Below are 27,817 nucleotides of genomic sequence, written 5' to 3' on the forward strand. Positions count from 1 at the left end.
CCATGGGTCTAAGCTAGTATCAGAGAGGAACAATCTTGCTCGGGAAGCAGGAACCCTGTACCTAGCACCAGCAGAGCACTTGGACTTAAGACATCTTTTTGCCTTTACAAAGATTGTATTAAGTTTTGGAAATATTTTCTTTCCTTCTAACTACACTTCCACCTCTGCACCTGGGTGGTGCTGACAAGGGACAAAACATTTTCAGATGTGAACCCTACGCACAACCCAGCACATTTAATAGCTGTGACCACTGGTAACATTAATACAGTGACTGTCAGCTGCGGCTTGATACACAACTTTGGTACTTTGCTGCAATCTGATTTTTCAGAGGCAAAGGGTGAGGATGTATTAGCATCACTAAAGAAGTACTTCCAGTACTAAGAGCAGCCTTCTAATTACACCATTAAAGGGTATTGCTATTTGCAGATCACAGAAAAGCCTCTAATGGGATACAGAGTGCCAAAGTGGGAGAGGAAATGAGCAATTAAGCTAACTTACACTGAACAGAAACCCACTGTCAGAGCTAAAGACGAGACCTCCTTAGTGTTCCAGAGCTGCACATCAGAAATTGGGGGGGGGGGGGGGGGGAAGTACAGCTCATCACAGCATATTAAAGCCTTCAAAGCAACTTGATACAGAGCTGTGAATCTTAATTAATCACAAAACTGGCTGTACTTTACCTCATGCACTAATTTTGCACAGGGAAAGGCAGCCCGATTATAGTCCTGAATGAATGAAAACCAGCATGGCAGCAGGGGAGTCTAAATTCAGTTAATCGCCTACATTCAGTTGTTTCCCAGGAAGTACTTCTACTTTATTAGCTCAAATCACAACATTTCCCCCTTTTATCCTTTGGGTATGAAAACTAGGTTATGCCTTCCTCCTAAGAGATAAGAAAGACTAGACAAAATTAAATTGCCAACTTAGCCAATGACTATTCCGTGAGAATGTCTTGGATAAAAAACATTTAACATCAATGAGGAAGAAAATGGGTTAGATGGAGACACAATGTGATAGATACTTATTCTACAGTAATGAAATCTCCTTTTGCCTTAGCTGGAGAGATGATTCAAGAACCAATTCTGCAGAGGAACAGATCCCATCTCTATACATAATCATCTTCAACAAAGATGAGGGCATTTTTTGGACGTTCTTTAGTTACCTTTTCAATCTTCTCCAGCCATTCTTTGTTGGATGCAAGTTCTGCCATAAAGGCCTGATGCTTCAGCCATTTGCTATGCAGGTTCCTTGCCTCGTCATAGGACATATCCTGGGCTGTAAGCATCTTTTCATTGATCCAGAGTGAGAGCTGAAAATGAAAATACAGAGGTGTTTGTGAAAACATTTGTAGTGTGAAATAATGCAAAGTATCAAAATGCCTCCAGATCAAGCATAAAGAGATGCCTCTACAGAAGAGTTGCGTGAGATTCAGAGACTGCTTTTACTCAGGGTTCAGTCAAGGATCCACCTCTTTAACAGTTAAATTTAAACATCCATCTCCGATATATAAATAACCCATGACTCAAGCAGAAAGGAATCAACTCCATGATGAGCAAAATCAAACACACAGGTCTCACCCAGTTCAACAGCAAGAGAAACAGGGACATGTGTCCTACTTATTGGTCACAGTGTATTTTTGTACCGCTTTTCCCTTGTAACATTACTCAACGTGCTACTCAGGGTCGGGACTTGAATGTCATCACCACACCCCTGTGGAGCCTCACTGACTTCCTGAGGACATTGCAGAAGTACACACTAATGAAGTGGCATGCAAAAGGCAGTCTCCAGAATTAAATAGAGCCCCAAGGTAAATTTTTCAGGGAAACACTGAATGAGAAATTCTGTATTTCTACTCATTATCAAAAGCCTTAAGGATAGAGATGGGTTTGTACCATTAATTCACACCACCACACTTTTACCTTTTCCCCATAATCTTTTCTCTATATAGGTTTACATAAATAAATTTGTTTATTTGTCCAATCTCCAGTAGGGTTTTGGTACTCAAGACTTTCCTTTTCCCATTGTAAAAAGTCCAAGACTGATGTCCTTCCGATTTTCTGCAGATACAAAGGCACTGAGAACAATTTCCAGATCAACACTAGAGGAAATCAATACTTTAAAAGATAGCTTATTTGCCAAGGGCAAATAGAATGTGAAAATGATCATAGCAGCCAATGTCAGATTTCCTCCTAGGGTGAGCCTGACTGCTTTATCTATCCCTTAGGTGTGGAGGAAAAACACATTCACAGGAATGTTTATAGAATTTGAAAAAGATTCATTTTCTGCATATTTAGAGTTGCCTACCCAAGCGGAAAATGTCAAAACAAATTTAAGCTTTGCTTCTAGAATGCCACTTCAGCGACACACGCCGAGGAAGCACCCTGACAAAAAGAGTAACAGAGCACAGGCGAGACTCGCCAATTCTCCGCTATGTACTCAGGATACGGGGCAACAAATTCCATTTAGCATTCACAAGCCTTTTTTAAATTGTCCCTTAAAGGCACTGTTAAGCTCCACAAAAAGGGAAAACTTATCAGAGCAATCAAAGAAACTCCACATCTGACCTTGCTATCAAGTCTAAAGAGAAAAATGCTCATGTTAATGAAGACCTCTGTAGGCAGCGAAGCTTACAGTTATTATAACAGGCTACTGTGCTACTTAACAATCAAAGGCTACATTAAGGATTACTGTATAACCCAAAATTAGTGGTTTTACTCCCGCCTTTCTGGGTAGGAGACAGCTGCTATACTCTGCAAATTGCACTGCTTGTCTTTCATTGTTTGCTTTTACTCAGCCACAGCATTCAGTCTTCTGAGGATTTAAAAGTGCTTCCCAAGGAAAGGTAGTACCGTTCATATTAACTGATGGGGTGAACCAAGACACAGATGATACATGGTACACAGCCAGTGGCTGTCAGGATAAAACCCCCATTTCTGACTCTCACAATGTTGTTATGTTCCTTCTGATAACACGGAACTGCAAATAAAGCATTTAAGGGGTGACTATTAAAATCCGGTGTTTGCAACCGCTATAGTCACTGGAAGTCAGTATCTTCAGTACAAAAGTAGATTTAAAAAAATAACACAATAATTCCCCAAAACAGTGCCTCAGATTGATGCTTGGAGTATTTATTTCTCCAGAAACCCTTAAGTCGGTTGTTAATGCCAGCAGAGCTAGCTATTAGGCTTCCTCCCATCCTTTGCACCTATACCACAAAATTTTGTTTCTGCTCTCAGCTCCCAGAAGACTGTAACACTCTGCAACGAAAACCAGGCATGAACTAAGGGAAACACGGAGACAAAACCCTTGTAAATCTGGCAGAGCAACAAGGGAAGGTGAAAGAGCACCGACTGCTGCTGCACTTCCCAGACATTGCAAATACGCAAGTTGACACAGCCTATCTTGCGGCGTAAGGTTCACAGACGTCTGTGCTGCATGACAAAACCTGCTGGCACACTCCACGAACAGGCAGAAAACTTCTGACGTGTGGAGTCTCGCCAAACGCTTTCACTCTGGCGTCCCTAGAGAAATTAGCCCAGACAGTGCTGGGACTTCTAAGCACTTAAGGGAAGATCAGCTTTAATCTCTTCGAAGGTGAGCTGTGAAAGAGCAGGAAGTCAAAGAAAACTAAATGGCAAAATTTATCACATCTCCTCTTCTCAGGATTTTCTGCTGTCACTCTTTATTTCGTTCACTCAGCAGATTTATTTAACACATTCAGATTTATGAATGTGAGAAACAGACAAAAAAAGCAACACTCCAGGATTAACCGGTGACAGTGTATCCGACTACTAACAACAAGAAAATCTGCTGTGTTCTCCCTCGTCTGTGACCTGGAGGAAAGGTTTGTCATTGCTGAGCTGTTGTTATGAGCATTACCCTGCCACCTCCTTGAGCACCACTGACCCTGCTCACTGCCTTGCCTGTGAGTCAGAGGCAGGAAGGAGCGAGGGGCAGGAGGCCACACTTACAATAATGCTTCAGGATGGAGTGACCGATGAGGGAAGTGCCTTCCCTGGGGAAGGAGCACACTGCAGAGAACACTCTTCCTTTCCTCAAGTTACAGACGGATGGGAAACCATCCCTAAGGCAGCGGGGCAGGAAGGCCAAAGGATCATTGCCAGGTGAAACGGAGACGGGTTCAAATCTGTTTTCTAACAATTCTCAGCTTCATGGTCAGCACTAACGAAAAAGCAAAGGGCGAGGTATTCCCTTGGCTCCCTTCCACCCCGCAGGACAGTGGTGCTCCATCACACAGTCCCTCCAGCCCAGCGTAGGTATCAGTAGGCACTTTGTAATCACGCTAATGCAAATTCTAAGTCTCGTTATGGCTATCTTAGAAAACAAGCATTCAATTATCGTCAGGCCTAATGTCTCTCAAAAAGGATTGGAGAAATTTGTAACATTTGGGTATTGTAAGTTCTGTCTTTGAACCGTACAGTCGAGACATCCATGCTTTAGCGGCTGGAGAAGACACAATTGAGAGGAAAGGCATTCAGGCGGCCAGACACTAGAGCTTTTATGTTTTCCTTTTTCCTTCAATGATACAGGGGCAAAAACAGATCCTAGGGAACACAACCACATTGACACAGAGGCTAGAAGAGCTCCAAGAGCCAGGGGGATTTTTGTACCAGAGATGTTACAGAGGAAGGAAGAAGCTGCTGCTAATAACAGCAGAATTTTTGCTAATCTGTCATGTTTTTACTACCAAGGAAGGAGCAATTTAAGCCAAGTTCATGGTTAGCTTACTCAATGCAGGAAAATAGACTGCATCTAGGCAACCAAGCAGTAAACATCATTTGCCCAGTTTATGATCATCATTTTGTTTGTTTCTTGTATGAAATCTCAGCTGTGGGCAATTCCATTCAGACGCACTGCAGTGACTTCCAGTCTCTTGTAGCTGGGTAAGATGTGCAGCTAATGTACTGACTCTTGAATTTAAAAGCACAGCTTTGTCATAGTCAGCTCTCTTTGCAGGCTTCAGATAAGGATAGCTAGTTTTTAATGCACATCACGGGCAAGCCTCTTTAATATCTGTCAGTACTGCATGAAATAACCTGAAAATTACTTGATTAATTCCTCATGTTAGGAACAAGATTATTCCTAACTTTAAAATGTTGCCTTCAGTGTAAACAGTCCATGTAAGTCACTAGAAAATCTGGAAAGGATTTCTTCTTTTAAATGTTATAGTACTTAATAATTTTAAACACATGCAAACTCTCAGATAAATAACACATTAAAAATGATCCACTTTAATCCTGCTCCCCCCTTATTCCTAACCTCCTATTCTTCTGACTGATGTTTTGTAGAAATCACTTGAAATCTCCTGCACCAGGCCACATACATATATACAGCTGTAGACAAAACTCTTAATGAGTTCAGTGCTGATCCCACCAGATTCCACATGACTAATTTATATCACAGCAGAAAATCTTCACTGCTTTTGGCAATTTTCCCTGTCTTTAGCTTAGATGACAAAAGGAAATGCAGTTCATGAGAAAAAAACCAAACATTAATTTTTGCAGGGTTTTGGGCGGGGGTTTTTTTGAGTTGTTTACTCCACACTAAATACTACTGGATGACTTGACTGCAAAATGCTGAGTATTCCAGTCCTCATAAAATACAGGGTAAGAATGCTCTTCTGCAGGATGCAGCTTTGAGCAATAAAAGTGAAAGGATGTAATTTACCTCTTGACAATCCTGAAGAAACTTTTGAAGATCCCTGTTATCTTTCAGTCTCATCAGAAGTTCACTGGCTGCTTCACGGTTCTTCCTATGTCTAGTCAAAAAATAACAGCAGAGAAAAAAAACTTGAAATAGGCATTTCATGCAAAACTGTCACTTGTTCGTTTCTGTAGCCTCTCTGGGACATGCCTATTGAGTAAGTATGTGGTGTGTGTCTTTTACTGCCTTTCAACTGAAGGACATTTTTGAAGCTCAGACATGCATGTGTTATTTAATGTGCTTACTTCAGTTCAGCATCTACTTGTTTTTGTGACCAGTTAAATACACAGGGAAAATTTTTAAGTCAGCAGGGTTTCACAAGTGTTATGTACAGAACTTGGCCCACTAATTTCAAGACCACAGGAAAGTTCAGAATGTTTGCCAAAAAACATAAGAAAACTATCTGCAAAATTGCAACAATAAGATTGCATGTTATGTGGCTCTTGCAAAGTGTGTACTTGCTGTAATGCTCTTTATAATATACCTTCGCTATAGCTCAGCACCTCCTTCTCCTGAACAAAGCTGGAGTGGTTTATGTAACCTTCCAAATGCTGTGTTTAACAAAAAACGCATGCAATGCATCTGTGTATTTCTGCAAATAGAAGCTTTATGCACATTGGAACATATTTTTCAGAGCGTTTAAAAGCAGACAGAAGAAAAGAAAAGGTTAGTCTAGGAGCCCTATTTTTAATTCATAACTGTTTGCCCATTGAAGGATGAGTCATGCTGGCAGTCCCAAAGGTCTTGGTGGGTTCTTCAAATGGACATGGTGCCTGAAGAGCTGATTCCCAAGGTATCTCTGAAGATGTTTTTAACTAATGCTTAATTTGGAGTAGTTATCCCTGTCCTTCAGTGCTTTCGTTATTTATGAGGCAATTTAGACAGAGGCAGCAGAGTAAAGAAGGTAATTTTTATTTACTGCTCATTGTGTTAGATTTGTTCATATTTCACCGTACAGTGTCTTAAAGTGAATATTGCTGCCCTTTGTATTAACCGAAGATAAATAGGGATAGGGAGTTGGAAATTATTTTAAAGGGTGGCAATTCATAAGATGATCTCAGCACATACTGGCAATAGCTAAATAAATCCATGTTAGTGGAAATCTCCAGAGACTCATGATATTCTAGAAGACTATAAATTACATGTTGATGACAACAACTGGATTAAGATACCACTTTTCCTCATCTACAACAAGTTACCAGAGCAAGCTCTCTGGCACGAATTTACTGACTTCAGAAATACAAGGAATACTTAGGGATACGTTTTACATAAAAGCAAAAGGTCTGTAGGCAGAGGAATAGGAGAAAACCCTTTACAGGACTACAAATTGCTTCTCTTTTGTCTCAACAGCTTCCTCTGAATAACCAGGCAAGCAGCATCTATATAGCTGTAGGTCAAGAAAATTGATTTACAGATCAGATGGCAAGGAAGACGTATGTAACCATCAAAGCAAGAGGCTGGAGTCCAAGCCCAGGTAATCTTGAAGTTTTGACAGGTGTTACCAGAGGGAGCACAAAGGAAAGGACACATAAATAGTGCCTTAGGAAAAATCTCTCTAACATAGCTTAACATCATTGGGTTCGATTCCGCTCTTTCTTGGCTGGTTTTTATATGCCTGGGCAAATACAGTGCATTACTCAGGTTGCTAAAATGAAGCAAGGAATTGCTTGGGTGATTTTATCATGATGACTTCATAGATTTAAGGCTAGATTACATTATTGACTCATGTATTCTGGAGAGGACACAAATTGTGAAATTAAAAGGAGAACTTTCATGACACTTATTTGACTAGAGTTAAGAGCAAGTAGAGAAGTTCTTATGTTGAGAAAACTTGAGTTTAAAAAAGTAACAAAAATATCTCCCAGAGAATGCTGGAAATACTAACTTCAAGAACTTTGAAGGGAAACCATGCAGGGATATCAAACAGATGAAGAAAGCTTTTTGGGTTTTTGGGTTGGTTTTTTTTTTTTTTTGTCCTCAGCATAACAAATATCATCTTTGGCACTTAGAGCTATTTAAATGTAAAAGGTCGTTTGGTTGTCCAAGACAACCTGGAGTGAGACTGAAAGATGAGTATTCTCTGAAGAACAGGGCTGAACTGTAACAAGGTTTAAACTGGATACTTGAAGATGCGGTACTAGTATTTTGAGGATGGACACTGCTGGAACAGGCAGGAATTCCTGTATTTTCATCATAGAATTGACATTATTTTTTATGGGAATAAAAGGCCTTAAGAAGTCATTTAGTCTGTTCTCCTGCCCCAGACTGGCCATATCTAAACATTATTAATTCTTTGTTCATGTTTCCCTAAGTTCTTTAAAAGCTCCAGTGACAGAGATTTTAGAATTTTTTGTGCATAACTACCCCTACCGCTAGAAAGCTTCTCCTACCCTCTACTACCAGTACGTCAGAAGAGCTTTAGGTAGAATAAACAGGCAGACAGACTGGAGGACAGAACCCTTCGTAATACAGATTTTTATCCAGATACTAGAAGACTGAGGTGTTAAGGAGCCTGCCTGGTCACCCTGCTTCCCTGGCTGGGTGTGCAGAGGCTCCAGCTGAGCCAGCCGGGCACGTCGGGGTGGTGGGCAGGCTGGACTGCAGCTCTGCTGAAGGCTCCAAGCACTCGGCCATCACTGGAGGATGGAGAAAAGCGCAGAGCTTACTGTTCAACTGCTGATTGCAGTCATAACTATTAAAATCCTGCTCTTCTGAGGCACGCATGGCAGAGAACAGTCAGAAACTCAGACCCGGTCACACTTAAGGTTGTCAATGACTGCTTCTTACTAATTTGCTAAAATAGTAAGCTAAAATTTGCTAAAATCTTGTGGAAGAAGATCCCACACTTGCACAAAACAGTTTGCTCTGCAGACTCTAATTATTTAGAATGACGTTGAACTCATCTGCCTGTTCACATAAATAATCACATATATGACTTACACCATAGCAGTGTCTAGGGCTGCATTAAAAGGGGGCTTCCCTCTGCATACACTGAAGAGGCAACCTCAGATCCTAATGTCCAAGCTAAGCCAGACCTACATGGTAAAAGAGGGGATAGGGAATGTACCGCAGTTAGTCAAAACATGGGGGCATCTTCCTTTTGTGGCAACATTATGAAGAATCTAAAATGGGAAAATGACATCTGTTCAGCACAAAGAGCTGTCTGACTCAAATTAATCCAAGAGCAGATCACCAAAATTTGCCACAATATTCCCATGCTGTCTCCCCAGAGGCCCCTGAGAATGCTAACAACGCTGAAAACTGACAAAATCACTTGTGGTTTAACTGTAAGCCTGTGGGTTTCAAAGCCTGTGCAGGAATAATAAATCTTACATGTAGCGTGAATGCAACTGCCTGCTAAGAATACTGAGATACATGCAAGGCAGTTTTAGCTTCTTTAGTTGTTCCAGCAAACAAGAGGTACTCTCCTTTTTGCATGGGCAAGAACAAAAATTACTTCTGTTCTCTGTTGAGCGGAAAGTTGCACAAATACAAAAGTTGATAAAAACGGACCCAGATCACAATCCTAGTCAGATCTGCCACTGTCTTTAAACTGAATCTCATTTGCAGAATCAGAGAGGCCATGTGTAGGCACCCAGACTAGGGCAGTCCGCTTACACTCTTCCAAGAGAAAACAGTCTTCCTCTATACCACTCTGAATCTACTTGCTCCAGTATTTGGATGTAGTCTCCCTTTCTAAAGGATAAATTGTCTTTGGTTTCTGCTGTAAAATCATGAAGTGCTTCACACCATTCTACTGAGAAAACGCTTCCCCTCTGGCTGGCAGAAACAGCAGCAGAAGTCACCAAAGCAGGGACAGCCGCACTGGGGAAACCAGCTTCTTTCCTAGCTGGAAAAGCTAGCTAGTGATAGCTTTATTCAAACCCATCTTATCCTTCCCTCACTCTTTCTCTGTGTTCTTATTCCCATTTATTCTTCCCTGTGAACTGCACTAAAAGATTGTGCTGAAGTGTTTATCCCCTATTGCACAGCTCCACTCTGCTTCTGCACTCTCCTCTCCTTCCTTAGGCTGATGCCTACCATGTCTATTTAGATGGTAACCATTTTATGGCAGGGTCTGTCTGCTGCATCAAGGGACAGCGGGGTCTCCTCTGGAACAGCTTGAAAGCATGACTGTAAAAAACACAATTAACAATATTGAAAACTACAAAGAGCTCCATATGGGAAGTACGGAGCCACTGCACATATTTGTACTTGTTTGTTTTGGTCCTTTGTTATACACCCAGGTGGAGCTTGGTTGGGAGAGCAGTTTTTTTGTAAAACCAAAGAGGCTTCCTTTGCTACCACTCCCAGTGCACCCAGCCCTAAGGCTTTGTTCTTGGGGCTTATCAGCCTTACAGACTCAGAGAGCAATCACACGGATTTCCTGAATAGCAGTGCACCGGATGGTTTTTGCAGCGCTCTGCATAAATAGCTTTGGAATTAAGGAAACACGCTGGAGAAAAGTGGGCTTAAAAAAATACAGTCTCTAGGACTTGCTTGCCATTCAGAGTAGGAATTTGAGCACACGTCCCACAGCCAGGATGGCCCGGGTGGGCAGCTGGGGTGCCACAGAACACTGGGGACACAGAGGAGTACCTGCACTGGGGGGAAACAGTCACCAGAGCACCACAGCCAGGGCAGCAGGAACCTCTCTGCAGAGCACACAGAACAGAGGCTGAAGCTCTCCCACTCCAGCCACCCCAGAAAGGGCTGCAAGAAGCAGCTGACCATTTCCTACTATATCCTTGGATGCTATCTTCTAATATTCCAAAAGTTACAGAAAGAAGACACCTGACCAGAAGGCTAGGATCAAGTCCTCCTTCCGGGAAAACTTATAGCAGAGGACATTGAAAGTCAGAGAGAGTGAATAAGGAAAATTAATTTCCTAGCTTTCACCTTGATTGTTTTCATATAATCTCCTCTTCCTGGTCTTTGCAGATTCTCTCTGGGATCTAAAGAGAGTCAGGCTGGTTAGAGAGAGAATGAAAACGTGAGGTATCCCCGGCGTTAGGTTGTCAGAGGGCTCAGAGGCCCTCAGTAAGCTCTGGGAACAGGAATATCTGCCTTTCTTGAAGCCATGAGCCACAGCTAAAGTGGGTGCATACACAGTGGGACATGATTGCCAAAACAGGAAAGGTACATTTTCTGAACTACTTCAGTGCAGTTTCTCCTTGGAGATAAAGGCACCTGGATAACTCTGAGCTTACCGGCTGTGGGAGGATGCCAAGTCTGATAGAAGGGTCGTCAGTAACATTTGACATAAAAGTTCTGTCTGAGCTTACTGCTGTGTTCTGATACTTATGATTGAGAAGCGCCTTGAAAGGCTGCACTATTATTCAAACCCAAAACAGAAAGAACCATGAATCATAGCCATCAAAACTGAACATTTGGTTTGCAAAGAAAAAGAAACTCTTAATGTTCTATAGCATCCAGGCCACAGCTAAAGAGACAAAGCAAAAGACTTGTTCTAGGATGAAAGACACATTTGTACCAATGCTTCCTAATCTGATTTCGGAAGAGCCAGACAAGTTGGAAAAGGCGATCAAAGCCAAGCGGGTGGGGGAGATACAATGCCAATTACACTCTTGAAGAGCCACATTCCATCCTCAGAGGAAGGACAGGAATACATCATTATAATTAAATCAGCTAGGAGGTAGCAGAGGAAACTAAGACTTGTGGAACCAGGTATAGCTAACTGCTACAACTCCCACCATAATAAAGTCTGTTAATACTCCGAGAATTATATAGCAACACTCATATAGCCAAATTCTGGGTAGTGAGCTCATTATCTAGTAAGTCTCTAGAAAATGGGAGAGGTAATATTTAATTAAGATTAGCCCAGCACATTTTTGAAACATTACCGTTCCTATTTTTCCACAGGACAAAGAAAACAGTCTGCAACAGACATTTTCTAACATGTTACTTTGCCTTTGGATTCTGGTAAAAGGTCATCTCTCAGAGAACAGAATTAAAGTACGAACAGCTACATTCTGCCACCATTCTGACCTTACCTGTCATCAATAGAGTCCACTTTCTCCTGGATTTTATCAGAGTTAATGTTCCCATCACTAACTAGCCTCCTGCCAGTCTCTACAACTGCATTGATCTTTTCTTCATTGGCATCCATCGTGGTCATGAAATCCTCCTGTTTTTTAATAGCAGCTTCTGCTCCTTCCAAGGTAGTGGGCATTTCCGTGTGCGCCAAAACATACTCCTGTGATTAAAGCATAAATCAGAGAGACATAAGTATTACGCTCAGGCTATGCTGTCTGCTCCAACAACAGATTCACCACATATGAAAGGAAACATCTCCCAAGAACAGTTAGAAGTAAAATACAAAAAGCAATTTATAGTTTAAAAGGGGCAATTTATCTGTTGTTAGGTCTCCTGCCAAATGATCTTGTTTGTTAATTGCTTGCAGTATATGGTGCCAGCCTGTAGAAATGAAATAAGGTATATCTTGACCACTTGCCTGATTATTAAGAAATGCTTCTGCTTGCTTGGTATCTCTGAGAAATAGCTGGTAGGCATGAGACTGGGAAAGGAGATTTTGCCTGTTCTCCCACATTTTGTGAAGCTCATTCCATCCAGTGTCCAAAGCTTGTAGGCGCTGCCGTAAGAACATATACTGAGCATCAGTTTGGCCTTGTGTCACCATCTCACCCATGTCCCTCATCTTCTGATAATCTTCCTCGTAATTGTTGATTTCATTCTTAATATTCTCATGTTGAGTGAGCAGCTTCTCAGCCTCTGTCAGTGTGTTTGGCATATCTTCGGATGCAATTGCAGTCTGCGTTCTGGATAGCCAAGACTGGAAGTCATCCAGATCTCTCAGGAACTGCTGCAGTTTGCTTGCCTCTCCAAGGGACTCTTCCCGGTTCTTGAGGGTGGTCTTCATTTCTTCCCAGACATCGTTGATTTCTGCGAGCCGTGAAAGGATAGCCTGTGCCTGGTCAGGATGCTCGGATTCCAACTTTTCTGCCTCTTTTTGCAGGTCACTTAGCTTGGCTTCAATGGCCACCAGGTCACGTTCCATGCCCGTCAGCTTCCTCTGCAGGGCCATCACTCCAGCTAGATCATTACCCAGATCTTGTGTGGATTCGATCACTTTGGTCTTTTCCCTAATCCAGGATTTGGTTTCATTACATTCAAGATGGTAGTTCTGGATACTCAGAGCAGAGAGCAGAGCATCCTTCTTCCTATCTACCAGTTCTCTGAACTGGCTCCATCTGAAATTTGTGAGGAGAGAAAAGCAGAGAAATTGAGATTTGTGTATAATAAGGGAAAAGGATACAGCAACGTTGCTGAGTGAGCAGTTGGTCGCATTAGCTTGGTAAGCCATGAAATAACCTAACTACTCATGTTTTTTTCAGTCCTTCCCATATCAGCAATAGTTTTAGCAAAACAACCACTAACCAAGCTATGGAGTATATTAGAATATGACAAGTACCAGCAATACTGAGTCCTTAAAAGTATAATTTTTCCTGAAGTGAAAAATTGCTAGTTACATCTAATTTTCACACTAAATGTACTCTCTCAGTTTTTTTTGAAGCCAAAAAATGAGTGAGTTTACACAAAATTATATTGGTTTCTTTTTTATCATAATAGCCATTGCTGTAAATTTCCAGCTCTCAAAATCAAGGTACTGATACACTCAGGACCTGGTTGAAGTCAATAGCAAAACTCCATCTGTTAATCAAACACTGAAAGACACAGCTCTTTTTCCTTCTGAAGCTTTAAAGGCCAGCTTGAAGATACTTCAGGTAACAGTATCAGAATATCTTAAAAAACACATATAAGAAACACAAATGACCCCACCATACTTGTTTCGGCCAGTGTCATGTTCGTGGGCATGAGGCCTTCACTTACCTTGTGTTGAGTTTATCTTGCTGTGCTTTGATCTCCTTCTCACTTGGATGGCCGCTGTGCATTAGCTGTCTAGCAATTTGGTTCACTACTGCAACACGGGATGCCTGATTGTTCATTTCTGGTTCTAAGCTTTCAAATCTGGAGCAGGGAAAAAAACAAACAAACAAACAAAGATGACACAGGCATTAGAGAATCTGAGCCAGAGGCAAGCTGAGGAAGGTAGCTGGTGCAAAAAAAACCTTCCACCCAGTATTCCCCAAACCTCCTGGTAAAGGCATTCTCACCTGTGCTGGATCACTTCCAGATCCTCCAGCTTCTCTGGAATCTGCATATTATTCAGCCACTTCTCCTTTTCGTCAATCCAAAGCTCACAAGCATCTGCCTCACTGAACATCTTATACAGAGCAAGGGTATCCTGCAAGGCCTGTTTACGCAGCCGAGTCAGCTCAGCAACCTCTTTGTATCTTTCCTCTATTCCGGACAATCTGCCTTGCACATCTGGAGATCCGGCGTGTTCCTGCGGTAGAGCCTTTGCTTGTTCGTGAAGCGAGTCAATGGTTGGCCGGTAGCTTGCAATCTCTTCAGCCACATCTTTGTGTTTCTTGACCAAGGACTGAGTGGAATATTCATCGTGGCCAACATCATTGCTGGAGACAATTTTGAGGATGTCCAACATCCATGCATCAATATCATCAGCGTCAGCCTGGAACTGGTGAAGGAGAGAGGCTTCCTCCAGACGCTTCTTCCTAATGGCAGATAACTGTTCCAAGTTAGCCCACTGCTCCCGGATATCCTTAATTCTTTCTCTGATTTTCTCAGACCCAAAATGCTCCTCCGCAATCATGTCTTCACCTTCTTTTATTGCCTGCTGAAAGTGGCCACTACGACCACTCATTTCGTCTTCAAACGCCTTATGTTTACTCAAGAGACGGACAACACTGGTTAGGTCCTTCCCGTAGTCATCAGATGACAGGATCTGTTCCTTCTCCCTGATCCAACCCTCTTCTTCAGCCATTTCCCAGAAGAATTTCCAGAGGCGCCGGGACTCCTCCAAGCGGGCCCGGCGCTCAGCTGCAAGCTGGCACAGCTCTTGGTAACAGAACTCCATGTGAGCGACGCGGTCCCTGATAACCTGCGGGTCACATGGTTTGTAACCTGTTCAAATAGAGAATGTACATTACAAGTTGGACTGATTCATTTTCATCTCTACAGCTGGGGCATACACAGAGTTCTTAATTCCTGTTTGTTTCATCTATGAACTTTATGTAAAAGAATTCATAGTTAGCCTCCTGAAAGTGAGCATGAACTATTCAAGCTCCACCGTACAATAACACACATCAGAAAATACTGTTCTTTGCATAAAGACAAAAAAAAAAAAAAAGAAAGGAAAGATATTCATGACTCTTTTCAGTGAAACAAAATTCACTACTCCAGATTTATATCAGCTTCATACACACAACTGCACAAAATGAACACCATTTACTCTAGCTGATGACACTCGTTTAGTGGAATTGCTTTTATTTAGCATAAATTGGGACAATATCAGACTGGGTCCAATAATTTAGAAACATGGAATGGGGAATTAATGGTGACTACTACAAAGTTACAGCAGCTGCTGGTTAGGAGCGTGACATCCTATGCAAAACACAACGCCACAATGAATTCTTGAGCAGGTACCTGGACAAATTAATCATTACACAGTGAGTAAAGAAGGAACAAACGAAGCTGGATTCTCTTATTCTGGTGCTGAATTTAACCTAACATGTCTTGCAGAACTAATGAGGCTTATAGATAACCTCATATGTAATTAAGACAAAGAAGGATGTGTTGGCTGCTAGTTACCTTCTCCATCAGTGGCAAACTTCTGAGCAGATGCATTGACCCCTCTCACCCTCTCAGCCTGAATAGCAATGTCAGCTTCCACAAGAGCATGTTTCTGCAACAGGTCTTCAACTCCTAACAAATGTTTGCCATAGTCTTGAGACAGCAGAAGCACCTGATCAAAATGTAGAAGACAAGTAAAATAGGCTGAAGGCCATAAGCTGTTTGTTTCTTAATGACTCCCAGCATTACACTGTTCTCTGTTGTTACACTGAAGTAAGTCCAGAGAAACACCAGGCCCATAAAGAGAGCTATTTCAAATGTATAAAAACATGGCTGATATGAATTTGAACCAATTTTTAAAGTCACTGGCAACCATGAAGAACTTGACCGCTCTTTAATTCAGTTTTAAGTCTAGGATGATGAGACGCTAAGTTAGCTCAGCAGGTCCAAAGGAAAGCACTCAGTCCAGGTGCTGTGAGCTGCCACTGAGCTACACACATCTTTCCTCCAACAGCTTCAAGTTCTGCTGGCTGATGGACAAGAACATAAGTCATGGTCCTCTCCCTTCCCAGATGGCAGGAAAACAGACAGGAAGAAATTCATGCTTTTTAAAGCACAGAGGTGAAGAGGTGACTTGTTCCCAATGTAAATTGTGATGAAGAGAGATTATTTAATTCCCTTTCACCGAAATTATCATCCTTATCCAAGCACTTTGACCAACGCCTCTGGACCTTATGAGGGAGACAGGAAGCTGAAAAGTAGCTTTTTATAGGAGCAAACTTGTTCTTTTTCCTTACTTGTTTTTAATATTTATTTTTTTTTAATTGTCATAAGGTATAAAGAATTTGTTCACTGCTCTTGAATGTCTATCTTCTGCATTTGTCTATTAAACCAGAGGGGCGAAATGAATCTTAAAAATTTACAAAAAAGGACATCTACACCTTTCCAGAATATTTGGACTATGTTCTCAAATGGCTAGCACCTACCTTCATCTCATCCATCCAGTCCATAATGTACAGCATTTCCTGGAAAATCTTTTGCAGACCAAGATTCATCTCCAGCCGCTGTCTCCGTGCCCTGAGCAGCTCCAGGAGATACTCCCATAGGCGTATAACATTGTCCTTTCTCGCAGTAATGCGTTTGATATCATGGTAATTTTCAGTCTCAAGCTCCTTCGCAACTGCAACCACGGCCTGGACTCGTTCTTCATACGCTGCAATGTCTGTTTCAATGGCCTCATGCTTTTTTGTTGCAGCCTCTACTGCTGGAAGGTCAAAGCCAAAATTATCCTGTAAAGACAGAGATGCTTCTTCAGTAATGGCTGCTGAGGAGAAAAGCCCTACTGCTCATAACATGATTTCTGATTGTGCAGAATACACTTGTTAGCAAATTTGGGATCTCAAAACGCTCTGAAAGTCTTCTTTAGTAAAACCAGAGATACCTCTGATAACCAGAGAACCACTGATAAAATCAGAGATATCATTTACTACCTTTGGGGAAAGAATCATAGTGGCCATCAGGATTAAGCTGGGGGTGTGGATTTATTTTTAAAGTCATCTCTAATATTAAAATACAAAATCAATTCCTGGGCTAATTCCACTGAATTGACCAAACTATTCAGATAAAGAAAATCTTGACTGTGGGTAGATATTTCCACATCAGTATCTCCTGAGCACAGACTGATAGATTCAAGGAAGGGATATCCCAAACGCATTAAAGATAGGACATACAGTACATACACATATACTCTAAATATACACATACAACAAATATAAATATACAGAGATTCAGTAAAATATGAGGCACAGGGGAGGAAACGTTCTCTTTGCAAGAACTGTATCCTATAATTACTCATGGGAATCATTTTAGTCACACGGACAATTTCTGAAAGCAGGACCTGAGAAACGAGACGTTGATTTTCACTCAGCCAAGTTTCTCTCATAGCTGCCTTGCGATCAAATCTGCGTGCAAGTTGTTCCAGTTTCTCTTGTCTGATGAGCTCATTTCGCAGTGCCAGTTCTCTTTCATGTTCAGCTTTTTCCAGTCTTTCCCAGGCCTGAAGACGTGGAGAAAAAACATGCCTCTTCTAAACACACATTCTTATAGGATTATGATAAATCACATCATCTTTGCATGAAATCAGGACTGAAGTCACTACAGTCAAGTTTCACAAAACTGGCTTATTTATTTATATGCCAATAAATCTGTTTTGTATTGGCTGGCCTTACACCTTGTCTGTTAATATAAGTGCACAACTTAAAATTTTTTATCAATTCATTCATTCATTTTCTGAGCAAGGGGTATAAGACTTGTTTATCTCAGAATGCATTTTCTTGAGTACATTTGGTTTTTGCCTCCAACAAAGCCTAAGCAAACCACCTGGCTTGAATGTGTAAGAAAGTATTGTTTAAAAAAACTTCTTCTGAGCACTACTCCCAAATAAGCAGATTCTATCTTCCTCCTTTAGGAAATGAAAATTAGAGATTCATGCCCTCTCACCTCTACAATCAACATACAGTTGTTGTTCTTTATTGCATCCACTTTGAAAAAGAAAACAACTGCAGAATTCCGTTAATTTTGGTGCATACAAGTCCTTTTTTCCCCCCAAGGCCAAAAGTTATTTGCATGCGTGACATTAATATTACAAAAATAAAAAGTCTTAGAAGCATATTGAAAGCCAGCTAATCACCTTTCAGATCTTCTTACAAACAACAAAAATACCCACAGTTAAACACAAACTATCCTAGATTCTTCTAAATCCTAGCAGATGTGAAACTGCCTGAAACCCAAGTATTTTAGGCATTCACAAGCACAGGGGCCTAATGCAAACAGGAGAGCTGGGCCGTTTACTGCTCTCTAGGACGCAGACCGAGGCCACAGACGCCCACAGCAGCTGCTCTGGGAATGCCAAGCATGATCAAACACAAACGAGGAAAGCTCACAGTTTTAAGTTGTTTGTTATCCTTGAGAGAGCTTGTCAGTTCTGCTGCTGTTCTGCCAGCTGCGCCAGCATAAAAAATAGCTGCATAAACCCTGAGAGGGAACCCACAAGATCGGTCATAGCATTTCCTTCACTCTCCCACACTGCGGGCAGCAGGGCAAATGGGGAGGGCTGCAATACCTAGATATTGTTGCTACTTTCTGTCGATTAACTCTAATAGCCAGGAGCCCGGAAAAGCAAAGCAGGGCTACTAGATCCATAACCAACTGCACAGAATGCAGTTGGTTGAGCGTTCTTCCAGTGCAGAAGATCCTACAGATGCTGAGGATACCCAGGGACTTGGTTCAGATTAATGACTCTGAGCTGTAAGAAAAGGTCACCCCACCTCTCCCATCCCTTATGGTCCCCCACATCAAGACTGGAGACAGCAAATGTGTTTCTTCTCCGTATACTGAGAAAGAGACTGAAAGAAAACAACAAAATCCTGAGTCGCACAGGAGGAGCTAGCTCAGTTTACCTTGTTAATGTCAGAGATGAGTTTGCCCTCCCTTGGCATGTATACTTTCTGATTGTTGGCTCTCATTTTGCTTTGGATGGTGAAAAGCAGCACTTCTAGGTTTCCTTTTTCTGTAAATCTAAACAAAATTTTGCAGAAGAACTGAGTTACAATGAAGCTTTCATTGCTACTAAGGTATTACAAAGCACTTCCTTAAAATATTGACATTAAGACTGGAGCATTCAGATAAACACCTTCATCTTGTGTGAAAGCTGGAAGCAATCAAAATAGCCCACACATCCCCTGGAACCAGTTGGGTCAAACAGCAAAAGAAACTTCACAGAAGTCAGCTGTCTGTGAGTTTAGATTTAAACCCCCTTGGGGGGCAGAAGACGGCATTTTTTTTTATTCGACTATGTGTGTTGCCCTAGTTTACTCTACCAACTCAAGAAATTGAACTTTTATTTAAAGCCCACTGCTTTCCCTGAGTTGTACGCCTGGGAAATAAACAAACTGCATAGGTACTAGGGAATAGACTGCAATTTTAGAAGATGTCTGGATACTCAGTAATGTTTTGGATTGTGAATATTATCCATTAGAACTTATACTAGGCAAAAATAATAAACAGATCTGATATCACAATGCTAGAAGAAACTTTCCAGAAATAATTTGCACAGTTTTGGTTATATCAGCTTTAGTAAGCATAGCTACGTTTTACAAAGCCAGACACACTTCCTCTTGATTTTGGATAAGCGGTAAGATTCTTTTAATAGCAGCGTATTGGTATTATACACTACTAGCAAGCATGACTGGTGATACTGCTATACTAACATGGTACGCTATTACCACTCATATTATAAGGCAGGCATCTCAGTGAAGTGACAGCTTCCAGGACTCTGAGATCCTGCAGGCGACACACTTGTTATTATCTGCACATTGAACAGCATAAAGCAAACAGGCCCTGAGTAATAATGATGAGTGCCAATTAGAAATATGATATCTGTGTCTGTTCAGAAAAATAAATTCTTAAGCCAAGATTAAAATTAGTTGGATGTGTTTGTTTTTTAAAAAATCAACGATTGACTAAAAAAACCAAGACCACTGTCGTTTTAAGCTAAGATTAAAATTACTTGGGTGGTTTCTCTACTGTGCGGTAAGTGTTGAATGCCTGTAGCTGCTGCTGCACACCAACTAGCGAGTTGGCAAATTTGCGATTGTTGAGGATGATAATGGTTTGCTCAATCCACTCCAGAAGGTCGGAAGCCAGCGATTCGTATTTTTCAATCATTTTCTCCGTTTCAATGGCATTGTCAAGCACCTGCAACAAGCAGCACAACATAACATGAATAACAAGGGCAGTGCTCTTCAGTCATTTAAATCCAACAAGCTACATAAAAGAAACTGTTGAGAGACTTGACTTATGAATCAGACCACTCACTCCTGAGCGCCACGGGGGTGGGATCTCAGAGGAATGAGGGCTTTGCATTTTTCAGCAGTGAATTCCCATGATCCCACAGCAATAGAGGGGCAGAGCTGAGGCTCACAAAAGGATTCATGTTCAGTCTGCCAGCTGTAAAGATGGGGGCAACTTCGCCAAAGGGCAGAGAATGACTGCACATTTTGTAAATGAGGGACTTTTCTGGGCCCCAGAAGAGACAGAGGACCCAGAGGGTGAGGAGCAGTTAATGAGAAAGGAAAAGCAGCAATGATGCAAAATTAACAAGCAAAAATAAAACACCGGCCAAATGTTTTCTAATACGAGACAGCTGGAAATTAACTACTCCTCACAGTCATATGGGAATATTTAACATTCAAATCACGTTCAAAAGCAACACTAAAAACTACCATGCAGTGGACTCTTAAAAAACTAACACCCAAGAGGGAAAATTAAAAAAAATCAGAAATCTTTCAACTGCTTTATAACAATTTATAACTGAAATTGCAAACCTTTCCAATACGTTTTCCTTCAACAGCTAAAGCTTTCATCTTGGAGAAGTAGTGGTAATATGTCACCACGTAGGTGATGATTGACTTTTCATCAGGATGATCAACACTGATATCTGCAAAGCAAACAAGAGTCGTCTTAGCATACTGAGCGTGCGTGGGTTAAAACAACAAAGCTCATAATGCAACAAGGACGCGTTCAAGAGTCAGAGAGGTGGGTTCAGTGGCAGTTCAGCTCCTAAGACTTATGTCCTAATCAGAAATAAATTCAGCAGCTTTGGGCTGGTTCTGGATTACTTGGTCTTGTACAGTTTTGAACTCTGTCACTAAGAAGTGCTCCTTTATCTCTTTGTCTTAGTGTGGACTGTGGCTAAAGCACACGTCTGTGGGCCAGGGGCCTTTGGGTCTTAGGGTCAGGCTCCAGACTTTGCCACAGCTTGTGCATGGCCAAATAACTTCTCTAGTCTGTGTGAGTTGACAGAACTACTGTTAGTTGAGAACTTCGATGCTATATCAGTATTTGGAGAGAGGAATTCAAACCTAATTGTGTGTCTGTCCAGGCAAATCTTCTGAGAGATACAGATGGAAAACAAATTATTTCCTTTCCTGCAGCAATTTGGAGGCACTGGAAAATAAGCAAGAAGAAACTCGCCCAAACACATAGCCTCTATTTGCCCTGTGACAAGAAAGTTTCTTCTCCTAGCATTGCGAGCACGCCTTCCAATACGCATGAGCACGCACACTCTCACGAAAACACAGGCTAAAAGTCACTGACAGTCTGCGAAAGAGGCTGCTAACTGTTGCTGAAATCCACATCATTCACCTTCCAGCTCACAGAAAGTGTTTCTCAGAGCAGATCAGAAGGATGCCCCTAACTAGAATGATTTTATGTATACATGGCCAGTCCTGCAATCTTGTCAGATGGGGGAAAATAAACACAGGATTAAGGGCTCTTGTGCTACCGCTGCTCAGACCACTGCAGGAGACATCTTGCTTTCTCTCCTTCCCTCTCTGGCTGTACCACCAGATGAGTCAGCAGCATACAGCTTCTCTTTAACACAAAAAGCTATCACAAAGCTGTGCCCTGCAACAAGGAGTGGTGGGAGAAAAGAGCCCACAAAGAGCCGTGAAGTGCTGAAACTGCAGGAATTCTTACCCTCGGGGTCCAGGAGCTTAGTAAGACCAAGGTGTTGCTCTGCAAGGTTAAAAGCGTTCTGCAGATTGTAGTGTGCATTTGATTTCTTCAGCTTGTCAAAATCAATCAGATCAGGCCTAGACAGGATGGAAAATTCTTTAGATTTCCCAAAGCACAGTGCAGCCACCCTTAAATGAACAAATGAACTAAAATCTGCAATCCTCAGAAAACCTGGCCCCTCATGCTGCCAAGGCTTTGCTCGCCCAGTAGCCCTGTGCATTTCAACGCATTATTAAAGGAATGAAGCAATGCCTAGCACATGCCATGGCAGAACCTAGCCCATGGCAAAAAACGGAGGATAGTTTACCAGGGATAAAGGTGACCTGGAAAAGAAAGGAGGAAAGTTGTGGTCACTCAGTCTCTCCTCGTGCCCGTCTAAGTGTGCAAGTCGTCCCAATAACTTCACCTGAGCACGCCAATAAGCAGCATCCCCAGCCACGTCAAAGTCTAGCACCAGATTCTGCCATCCCTCCACAGGGATTTCTTTCCCCTCCAGGCTGTGGTTGTGCATCATGTCCCGCTCCCGCCCCCGAACTCTAGGTGACCAGACACGATCATCGGTTACTCGATAAGGTACAAAAACTATTCTTCCAACCTGGTCAGTCACAAACCAAAACAATCACGTGTGTAATTTATTCTCTTGAAACCAAACACAACCTGTTTTGACTTGTGATGCGAGAAGCTGCTGCCCAGATGAGCTCACAGTGACCACAAGAGCTGTAAAGCTCTAAAGCAAGTTGCTGTAAAACTCTCAGCAATTCTTCAACTTTCTCCTCTCCACAGATTTTAAAATCAAGCTGCAAGGTAACTGCAAAACCCAGCGCACACCGCAACAGCCCAAGCTTTCAAAATCCATAAAGACATTTACCCAGACGTACCTGTGCTTATGTATTAGTGCATTGAAAGCCATCCCGTCCCTCCAGCTTGTTGTAAAGTTGTGAATGTTGACATTGGGGTAACTGACAGAACAAAAACCGAAGAGAGCACAATCAATATAGCATCCCTGCTGCAGCTCTGCGTGCTCTGTCACTACAAGCTGGCTGCAGGAGTGACACATTTATTGTAAACCTAAGGGTGGGCTATTACCATCCCACGACGGACAATCTATCATCGCGACTGTTCTCTAATCACGGAGGGACACTAGAGGTAGGTGAACCTCATTTACTCTTGTAAACCCCGCAGAATTGATATGCATTCCAAAGAAAGGCTCTAAATGAACTTCGAAGTAATCACTTGAAGCTACGATTTTATAACTTGCTGCCCAACCTGCAGCCTGTGAGGTTTCAAATCCCTGCAAGTCTAAGGCCTGCTCCTGATTTAGCTGCTGGCAAAGAATTATTTTCAGGTACTCAAAATACCAAGTTCAAGAGAACAGCAGGAATGGCCGGAGGAACAGAGAGGAGTAAAACCTGATGGCTGCAGGTGCCACAGGAGCAGTGATACATTAAGTTTTCCTTGAAATCGTCTGCTGTCCCAGGGCATCTTCAAGGACTGACCCTAGTCACTGACTTTTAAACAAAGCACATATGATAGCCACCTTTGTGCCCCAGGGGTACACAGATACAAAATTAATTTGTTTGGTGATCTGGGTATTTTGCAAGTCTCCAAAAATTTCAGGCTGCTCACAAACCCCTTTCATAGGAGTTCTTGGAAGGAGAAGATGAAGTACCACTAGAATAATGCTGAAGTGCCCCAAGTCATCACAGGGACATCCAAGTTCCCTGGGGGAAACATACTGAATCTCTACAAATGGATATTTAATTACGCAAGAAGGCTACTCTCAGAGAAAGACATTCTGGAAATATTTCCATATATATGGAAAGAGGGAAAAGTTGGTGGCAAACATCTGAATCGTTGTTATTTCTTCAGAATAGGGTGAAAAAGAGTCAGCATATTGCTATATATTCATGGATTATCGGATTGCTATGTTTATCACACAGCATTAATATAATAAATTCAGAATTTTCTGACTTGTAAACATCAATTCACTTCTCTTGGTTGAATCCACTGAAGGAGAGATACATGTTTGCCCATTTAAAATTATTTCAATGAAAACTCAAAATGCTGTAAGAGCTTTAGAGATAATCACTTAATCCACACTCACCCAGCTGTCTTCATCTGGCACCACAAAAGCAAAGCATCTTTAGCAGATTTCTTCTCCTTGTTGTCCTCGGTTTCAACACTGATATCTTGGATCTAAAATTAACATCGAAGTTTTAAATATTTCTCTGAGAAAACACACTGTTTGCCTTTTTTGGCAAGATGAAAGGAATTATATCAGAATATAACACTAACGATGACAGGCAGGGTGGAAGTAGGTGAATGTTTTTCCTCATTTGAGAGCATTCATGTCAAAAGAAAGCTTCATCTGCCCTTATTTTACTGGAGGATTATTCTTTGTTTAGCCCATTGACAAAACAGTTTAAACTTCACGAGAAAATTTATTTCCAACTGTCAAGGCAAACCTGCATTTGGTTTTATAATGCAAAAGGACTTTCCAGCCTTTTTTAACTGAGGGCAAAGACCAACGTGCAACTTGTTGGAAAACAAGAAATCTCAGTCTTTAGCTGGGACACTAAAACAATTCCTGTGGGCACCCTTAATCTGCTTCACTGCAAAGTCAGTCAGGTTAATGATAATCACCACAGAAGTGAAGAGCAGCTGAGGGTAACATTTCCTCCTAGGTCTACAAGAGCATACAGGTCTATAACTGGAGCTTCATATTTATTAGTAATTTAAAAATAAAACCATATGACTCTCCACACAGGAAACTGATTGGCTGCCACTACAGATAGCAGCACCATGAAGACTAATGTATCCTCTCCCTGTAGCTCTGGAACATGTCCTGCCAGATGCTAAGCACTTTTCACTCCCATCATCTTGGAGGGCCTAGGAGCACCGCACTCTTAAAAAGCACAATGAGGAATATTACAAACAAGCAGGGAAAACTCAAACGTGTATGTATCTGTGTATTTACAAATCTTTACCTGGAATCTCAGGATAATAGTCCAAATAAGGCCAAGTGTCAGCCTGTGATTTCCATCCACAATATCATGAGATCCCATGTTTTCTAGGTGCACTCTTTGCTCTTTCAGGAACTGGAGGGCTTTATCAACATTCTCCAGGCAATGGATGCGCATCCTTCCCTTAGTTGGTTTAGGCTAGAAGGTAAAAGGGAGAAGTAAAACAGGTATTACTGTAGATGGAAGGAAAACAATAAAAAAAAGCAGCTTGTTAACTCTTCAGTCCAGGCAGATGAGTCACCATGTTGTCCACTCCCAGCCAGCAATACTGTCTGCATTTCTTCTTCAGATTCAACGGACAAAACTGCTCCTTGCATCTTACAGCGCGTTTACACAAGGATAATGGTAGCATGTGTCAAACCGGTGGTGGAAACGCCAACATCCTAGACCTGAGCCGCACACACTGGGCACCAATTCCATTTCCCTTTCAAAGTATTTTGCCTGCTTACTTCCTTCATTTTTTCTGCCTAGTATATTCATCCACTAGCTGGAAAATACATTATTTTGTTAGGTTCATGCCACACCTGTTACATTTTCCCAAGATGCTTTTTTTCTCCACTACAAGTTCTTCCACACTTAAAAAGAAGATTCTCCAAAGATAAAGATATGAAACAAACTGATAACTGGCAGATGCACACAATAGAGGGAATTGGTAATGAACGCTCCAGAGAGTATCTGTAAATACAGATGCATGCTCTCCAAAAAGGCAGCTCAGATTTGGACTGTAAGCTACTCGGTGAAACTCCTCGAGAGAGAAATGTCATTGCTTTATTTTTGGTCAGTTGAAGTAGGATAAGTAGTATGAAAATAACAGAAGAGATTTATTCCAAACAATTTCTTCATAGGAAAAGAAAATAAAAACAATAATAAAAACATCAGCCACACCAACATAACACAATTTTATGAAGGCCCAGTGCAAATGAAAAAAGCCATGAATACATTAACAGCATGTAGAAGTAGTCTACTGTAAAACTCAATAAAATTAAAGCAACTTTGTTCTGCAGATAAGGATTACAGCTGAATAGCCTGTTCAGTGCTCACTGAGATGTCACCAAAGGTACTCAGCCAAACTGCTAATTGACATAATTTCCTTGTTTTCTGCAGTGAACATAATTAACTGGCCATGGAAATAGCTCAGGCAAAATCCTCGCCTCAGACTGCATTCAAGGGGAAGAGTTTCAGCTGGAGCCATATTACAGTCCCTAGAAACAGCAGCCTGTATAACAGTGTGCCATAAAGACAAAACGCTTGCTAGAAAGGTGCCCTTCAGGACACACAAATCCCCGAGGTCATTAGTTTCACTTCAGCTTTCAGTTAGCACGGTTCTCCTCCAGAGGCCGGGTAACAATGCAGAGAAAGTCAACCCACAACTCCCAGCAAGGGTGAAAATTTCCAGGCACCTGCCACTGCTTTTGGGTATAACGGTCCCTCCGAAGAGGCACAAATTGCATGTACAGCCTGTGCACATACCATACGCCCCAAATGCTGCCAGTATAGGGTGAAGAGCCATAGCGTGAGTGGGAGCAAGAGTGAGGTTACATGGTTGGCTGAAACCAACCGGAGATCCCTCGCTATCAGCAGGGACAATCCGGGATCCAGCCTTTTGCTGGTACCATCAGTCACCCAGGAGCGTGGTAAGCTGGACTACAGGTTTAATTTAATCTTGCAAAATACAGGTAGGAAGGCTGTTCCCAGGGCAGCAGAGGGAGCGCCCAGCTGCAGGGGAAGGTGGAGGCAAGGCTGCACCCTGCAGCTGCCCGGCCCACGACTCGCTCCAGCCCACTGCCACGCCTGAGTGCCGAGATCAGCTTAGACAAGGTGTGCTCACTTTTATGGTGATGTTCCCAAAACACAGGAAGGACTGTAACAGCGGCCATTTCTAAGCTGCAGCGGCAGACCTGACACTGTCCCCCTGCCTTAACGCAGCCCTTCTTACTTACCTAAGCAGTAACTGCGCTGCCTCTAATGCCTCAAGTTACTGAGCAGAACATAGTTTCAAAAGCTCTTTTTCTGCTTTCAGAAGCAACAGCACCAAGGTGACAGAGTTAATACCATTCACGATAGATGTTTTATTTAGTTCCTGAGACCTCCTGCTCCCACCCACACACTGTAGGACAACATACTCTCCAATTAAGAATCTGGGAAATGTAACCTTCACGTTATTGGCAGGATTTTTTTTCTCCCACAAACACAATGACTGTACGCGAAGCAGCAGAGCACACACAGTAAACCTGAACAGGACACTGGTCCCTGTAGAGCAGGAGCAGGCTGACGTGTTTTTCTAGTGCTCCGGCACTAGGTACACTTTCCAGCTCAGAAATTCCCCATTGGGACTGTAACAGTTTATCAGCAGTGTAATCTAGGGCTGTTCAAACTATGACTTATTAATGGCCCGAGAAGGCACTTCAAATCTCTGCACAGATGAGAACGACAGCATCACCTGGTCAAAAAAAAAAAAAAAAATGTTGGGCACCCTGAGAAGACAGAAGGTTCGATTTTTCTGTCCCTCTGCACCGGCAGGCCATACAGTTCAACCTACCATTCTGCAACAAAAAGAGGAAGAGGCGTCCGAGTCTGGTTTGTACAAGGTGTGGCTGCGCTTGCCACACTCTCCTGCACAGCCTCAAGAGGAGACATAGTGAGATGCGACTTTCACCAGGCTAACACAGATCCAGAAATTAATCAGAGGGAAAGAAAGCGCACCGAATGCATCGTTTCTTGTATTTACCTAAACTCAGAGTCTTCACACGCACATTATCAGGAAAATCTTTTACATCAAAAATCTTCCCTTTTCCAAC

General features: G+C 42.1%; 1 protein-coding gene across 2 annotated transcripts in view; it reads right to left on the reverse strand.

The window, feature by feature from the left end:
• Positions 1-27,817, reverse strand: part of SPTBN1 (spectrin beta, non-erythrocytic 1) — a 93,532-nt gene that overhangs the window by 23,706 nt on the left and 42,009 nt on the right. For both annotated transcript variants that reach the window (XM_075497031.1, XM_075497032.1), the window contains exons 3-18: positions 24,984-25,157; positions 24,101-24,192; positions 22,875-22,955; positions 21,958-22,073; positions 20,805-20,917; positions 19,988-20,175; positions 18,879-18,996; positions 17,318-17,476; positions 16,407-16,709; positions 15,439-15,592; positions 13,881-14,751; positions 13,597-13,734; positions 12,200-12,956; positions 11,739-11,941; positions 5,689-5,779; positions 1,163-1,309 (exon numbers count right to left, since the gene is read on the reverse strand). In XM_075497031.1, the coding sequence (XP_075353146.1) occupies positions 1,163-1,309; positions 5,689-5,779; positions 11,739-11,941; positions 12,200-12,956; positions 13,597-13,734; positions 13,881-14,751; positions 15,439-15,592; positions 16,407-16,709; positions 17,318-17,476; positions 18,879-18,996; positions 19,988-20,175; positions 20,805-20,917; positions 21,958-22,073; positions 22,875-22,955; positions 24,101-24,192; positions 24,984-25,157 (3,705 nt within the window). The remainder of the gene's footprint in view (positions 1-1,162; positions 1,310-5,688; positions 5,780-11,738; positions 11,942-12,199; positions 12,957-13,596; positions 13,735-13,880; positions 14,752-15,438; positions 15,593-16,406; positions 16,710-17,317; positions 17,477-18,878; positions 18,997-19,987; positions 20,176-20,804; positions 20,918-21,957; positions 22,074-22,874; positions 22,956-24,100; positions 24,193-24,983; positions 25,158-27,817) is intronic.

Source organism: Mycteria americana, chromosome 3, assembly GCF_035582795.1.
Source record: "Mycteria americana isolate JAX WOST 10 ecotype Jacksonville Zoo and Gardens chromosome 3, USCA_MyAme_1.0, whole genome shotgun sequence".
In the NCBI taxonomy this organism is placed as follows: domain Eukaryota; kingdom Metazoa; phylum Chordata; class Aves; order Ciconiiformes; family Ciconiidae; genus Mycteria; species Mycteria americana.